Here is a 6,000-nt window from a genome sequence, read left to right on the forward strand (position 1 = left end):
GACATTATTATGTGAGTAAAAGTAAATCTTCGTTTTTGTATTTTTGTTTTTCATTTTTAGGTCTTTGAAGGCGACGATGGTGAACGCTTTGAAAAGAATTGGCTGTATTGGACTGGTGCTAGAATGTTATACAGGTGGGTATCAAAAATGCGAAGATTGTAGTGAAGATTGTTTTCTGTTAATGACAACTTAACGGATATTACAACACACCGGATATTAGCTTTGATGTCTATGAAGTCATTATCATTTAAAGGTCTATTGTGAATCACTGGCAATGTAATAAATTGCACAACAGCATTATGCGAAGAGAATATGTAATTTTGACAAGGTTTCTGACGGATGTAGTCCGAGGGGGTCTAGAGGCCCACCCATCCTTTTTGTTTATCTTGTTTTGTCGTATACTCATTGAAAATGGGAGGTAAAACCTAGAAATAAGAGAGAAAGGGGAAAGTAATTGTGGAGAAAACATTAGAAGCGAAGCTGTTCCAAACCATACCAGAGCATGATATGCTGACAAAGCTCATACGGTCATTTATCAGACCTTCTAGTCGTCCATAAGAAACTTTACAGTTTTTTAAGAAGACCTATTAAAAAATCTACGAGTTCTTAAAAATATTACAAAAATTCACGGTCATGAGTCTTCAAAAAATCCTTCTATATAATTCACGGGTCCTAAAAATATTTTCAAAAATCCACGGTTCTTTAAAAATATTTTAGAAAATCCACGCGTCCTCAACATATTTTTTAGATTTTTAGATTTTTTTTCGGGTCCATACAAAATATTTTAAAATTTCCATTGCTCCTTAAAAATATTTTTAAAAATTAAAACAACTTCGGGTCCTTAAAAATGTTTTAAATTGATCCTTAAAAGTAAAAAGTATTTGAAAAATACTTATGTCCTTAAAAATATTTAAAAAATACACCTAAAAGAAATAAAATATACCTAAAAAAAATATTTAAAAAATCAGAGAGTCCGCAAAAATGTTTTAAAAAATTTACGAGTCTTTAAAAATTATTTTCAAAAATTTACGTGTTCACAAAAACAATTAAATTTTTTTTTAAATTCTTCGGGTCCTCAAAAAAATTTTTAAATTTTTGGGTCTGTAAAAATATCTAAAAATTGTCTGGGTTCTTAGAAAAGATTTTTACATTTTTTGTGTCCTTAAAAATATTTAAAAAATTCCTGGGTCCTTAAAATTATTTAAAACTTTCCATGACACATTAACAAATATTTAAAAAATCTCTTTTAAAAAAATATTACAAAAAAATCCGCAAGACCTTATAACAAATTTCGGAAAATCTACAAGTCTTTAAAAAATATTAAAAAAATGCAACGGTCCTTAAAGAAAATTTAAAAACCCAAGAATCCTTAAAAATATTTAAAAAAAATCCATGGGTGCTTAATGAAAATTTAAAGATCTATGAGTCCTTAAAAGCATTTAAACAAATCCACGAGTCCTTGAAAAAGATTTAAAAACATCCACATCCAAAACGAGTCCTTAAAAAAATTTTAAGAAATCCTTATAAATATTACAAAATATTTTCACAAATGCTTTATAATTTAAAAATCCATGGGTGTTTAAAAATATTTTTAAAAGTCCATGGGTAAACTATTTTGATAAATCGTAGGACTCAAAAAAATATTTTAAAAATGCTTTTAAAAATCCAAGGGTCCTAAAAATATTTTTAAAAAATCCAGGAGTCCTTAAACAATATATTGCAAAATCCACGAGTCCTTAAAAATATTAAAAAAAATCTGAAAATACCCAAAAATATTTTTAAAAATCCACTGGTCTTTAAAAAATATTTTGAAACATCCAAGAGTCATTAAAAATATTTAAAAAAACACTAGTCCTTAAAATTTTGAAAAAATCCATGGTTCCTTAAAAAATATATATTACAAAATCCACTTAAAAGATATTTCAAAAAATTGCGGTTCCTTAAAAACTATTTTGAAAAAATCCACCATAAAAATATTTTGAGCAATCCGAGTCCTTAACAAATATTTTAAAAAATCCAAGAATCCATAAAAAATATTTTAATAAATAGAAGAGTCCTTACAAATATTTTAAAAAATCTACAAGTCTTTAAAAAATATTAAAAAAATGCACTGGTCCTTAAAGAAAATTTAAAAATCCATGAATCCTTAAAAATATTAAAAAAAAATCCACGGGTCCTTAAAGAAAATTAAAAATCCATGAGTCCTTAAAACATTTAAACAAATCCACGAGTCCTTGAAAAAGATTTAAAAACACCCACATCCAAAACGAGTACTTAAAAATTTTAAGAAATCCTTATAAATATTTAATATGTCCTTAAAAATATTTAACAAAAATATTTTCAAAAATGCTCTAGTCATTTATAATTTAAAAATCCATGGGTCTTAAAAATATTTTTTAAAGTAAATGAGTAAACTATTTTGAATAATCTTAGGACTCAAAAAAATATGCAAAAAAATATTTTAAAATTGTTTTTAAAAATCCAAGGGTCCTTAAAATATTTTAAAAAATCCACGAGTCCTTAAAAATATTAAAAAAAATTTAAGTGTCCTTAAAAATATATTTAAAAATACACAAGTCTTTAAAACATCCAAGAGTCATTAAAAATATTTTAAAAAACCACGAGTTCTTACAATTTTCAAAAAATTCATGGTTCCTTAAAAAATATATATATTACAAAATCCACGTAAAAGATATTTCAAAAAATCGCGGTTCCTTAAAAACTATTTTGAAAAAATCCACGATAAAAATATTTTGAGCAATCCGAGTCCTTCACAAATATTTTAAAAAATTCAAGAATCCTTAAAAATATTTAAAAAAAAATCCAATAGTTCTTAAAACATATTTAAAAATCCACGAGTCTATAAAATATTTTAAAAAATCTACAAGTCCATATAAAAAAATAGGAAAAATCCACGAGTCTTTAAAAAGTATTTAATAAATCCACCGGTCCTTAAAAAGTATTTAATAAATCCACGGGTCCTTAAAAATATTTTAAAAAATCCACGAGTCTTAAAAAATATTTATAAAATCCACTAGTCCTTTAAAAATATTTTAAACAATCCACGAGTCCTAAAAATAGTGTTTTAACATCCAGGAGTCCTTAAAAATATTAAAAAAAATCCAAAAATTCAAGAACCCTTTAAAATATTTAACAAATCCACCTGTCCTTCTAAAATAACTTAAAAAATCCAAGAGTCCTTACAAAAATTTTAAAAAATCCAAGAATCCTTAAAAAAATTTAAAAAATCCAACAGTCCTTAAAAATAGTTTAAAAATCCACGTATCCTTAAAAAGTGTTTAAAATCCACGTGTCATTTAAAAGTGTTTAAAAAATCCACGAGTCCTTAAAAATATTACAAATATCTAGGAGACTTTAAAAAATCAACAAGTCATTAATATTTGAAAAAATCCACGAGTCCTTAACAATTTTTTAAAATATCAACAAGTACTTAAATATGTTAAAAATATTCACCAGTCTTTATAAAATATTCAAAAAATCCACGATTTCCTCCAAAAATTTTGGAAAACCCACGAGTCCTTAAAAACAATTTTAAAAATCCACGGGCCTTTAAATGAAATTTTCAAAAAATCCACAGGTCCTTAAAAATATAAAAAATCTAGGAGACTTTAAAACTACTTTAAAAAATCCACAAGTCATTAATATTTAAAAAAATCCACGAGTCCTTAAAAAAATTTTAAAAAATCAACAAGCCCTTAAAAACGTTAAACAAATTCACCAGTCTTTATAAAATATTAAAAAAAACACAATTTTCTCTAAAAATTTTGGAAAAACCCACGAGTCCTTAAAAAAATTTAAAAATCCACGGGCCCTTAAGTAAAATTTTCAAAAAAAATCCACAGGTCCTTAAAAACATTTTAAAAATCAAGGCGTCCTAAAAATAAATTACAAAAACCAGGAGTCTTTAAAAATATTTAAGAAATCACTGTTGCTTAAAAATATTTTAAAAAACTTACGGGTCCTTAGAAAATATTTTAAAAAAATTCACGTGTCCTTAAAAAATACTTTAAAAACACGGGCCCTTATAAAATAAAATACTTTAAAAATGCACGATTCCTTAAGGACATTTTTAAAAAATTCCATGAGTCCATAAAAATGTTTAAAAATTCCAAGAGTCCAAAGAAACACGGGCCCTTATAAAATAAAATACTTTAAAAATTCACGAATCCCTAAGGACATTTTTAAAAATTCAACGAGTCCATAAAAATATTTAAAAATTCCAAGAGTCCATAAAAATATTAAAAAAAAAATCCACGAGTCCTTAAATATACCTTAAAAAATCCACGAGTGCTTAAAAGTATTTTAAAAAATTCAGGAGCCCTTGAAAATTCTTTAAAAAATTCAGGAGTCCTTAAAAAATATTTTGAAAAATCCAGGAGTACTTAAAAAATATTTTGAAAAATTCAAGAGTCCTTAAAAAGTCACAAGTCGTTAAAAAATTTTAAAATATCCACGAATCCTTAAAAAATATTTAAAAAAAAGTCTTAGTTGGGCCAGAAAGGTTTCAGAGCTTTTTGCCCACTTTCTTAGCAAATATGGACTTGCCCACGGGAAAAATTATATCATCGTTATCAGGACCAAAAAGAACCACATTTGTTAAAAATTACAAAACTATTCTCGAATAGCCCTTAAACTGCACTTGATTCAACAATTTTGGATTTTTGTGGGGGAGGTATTTGAAGGCGTAGATGGATATATTACATTTTCAAGCTTAATCTAAGTTTGTAAATTGTCTGAAACGGACTTGCTCTTAACATATGTAGGGTTCACTACCATTATTTCAATGACTTCCCGACTTTTAAGAACGTTTCCCTTCCTACGGTTGAAAATTACTTTTCCACAGTTTACTTCATTACAATTTCTCTTTCTTTATTTTAATATTTGCATTTCTTCTTCCGCCTCTTTTTTTTAGATATTTACCACGTACTGCCGGTTTACGTCGCATATCTTTGCATAAAAGTACTTCCCAACGTGGCGATAAAATGTACCTGCTTATCTGTGAATGTGCCGAACTTCTAAAGGATATAAATGCTGCTGCCGTTTTAATACCTGCCCTGAGAGCTCGTCTGTGTGGTTATACGGGGTTATATAGGCCAATACAAGTATTTTAGTTAGAAGCAAAAAAAAAAAAAAACAAACAAAAAACACACATAAAAAGAAACAAAATGGGGACAACGATTGCGGAAGAAGTAGAAAAAAGGACACAAAATGGAGAACAATTAAAACAATCTAACAAAAAATGGGTGATACATAGAAAATATAAAAAAAAATAAAGAACAACAAAACTATTGATTTTCGTAAAGTGCTTTTGTTTTATTTTCTTTCTGTTTTGTTTTTTTTTTTTTTTTTTTTTTTTTTTTATAAGGGGAATATATGGAGATTAGGGTAGGGGGTTGGTTTCAGTTTAAATATTTTATTTAAGTTTCAGATTAATAGCACTTAGTCTATAGGTCTACTTAAGCCTCAATATCATGGTATTAAGAACATCACCACTTATAGCGTTCCAGACGGATATTAATAAAAGGCATCGCTAAAGTAGACAATTCGATTTAATATCTAAGAGGGAGTATGGAGACCTATTCCTAATTTTGTAAGAAATTTAATAATGTCAGTGATACAATGTGCATCTTGGATTTTATGCCTTTTTTAATCATCATTTTGCATTACATTTTTAATATTTTTATTTATCTATTTTATTTTTTAATTTTTTATTATTTTTTGTATTTATTAGTTTTTATTTTTATTTAATTTTCTAAACAAACCTTCAGCTACAAACTTATATATTTAGATTTAATAACAAACCGCAAACTTATTAGTGATATTCAAAATCTCTTCCAATTAATATTAACAACAACAACAACAACAAAGAACACACAGAGTAAAACAAAAAACCAAAAACCTAGAACTTATGAAATGCAAATATCCTATAGGACCATATTCAGTGAATACAAAAACAAACCACACACAAATTAACAAATA

At 26.3% G+C, this 6,000-nt stretch overlaps 1 protein-coding gene across 32 annotated transcripts in view; it reads left to right on the forward strand.

Annotated features, from left to right (window-relative positions):
- LOC141405613 (uncharacterized) overlaps positions 1-5,323 on the forward strand; it is a 51,652-nt gene extending 46,329 nt beyond the window's left edge. For all 32 annotated transcript variants that reach the window (XM_073990148.1, XM_073990163.1, XM_073990160.1 and 29 more), the window contains 2 exons: positions 61-134; positions 4,934-5,323. In XM_073990148.1, the coding sequence (XP_073846249.1) occupies positions 61-134; positions 4,934-5,132 (273 nt within the window). In that variant the 3' untranslated portion in view covers positions 5,133-5,323. The remainder of the gene's footprint in view (positions 1-60; positions 135-4,933) is intronic.
- The last annotated feature ends 677 nt before the right edge of the window (positions 5,324-6,000 follow it).

This window comes from Musca autumnalis, unplaced genomic scaffold, assembly GCF_047663935.1.
Source record: "Musca autumnalis isolate F117 unplaced genomic scaffold, ASM4766393v1 scaffold_5, whole genome shotgun sequence".
Classification (NCBI taxonomy): domain Eukaryota; kingdom Metazoa; phylum Arthropoda; class Insecta; order Diptera; family Muscidae; genus Musca; species Musca autumnalis.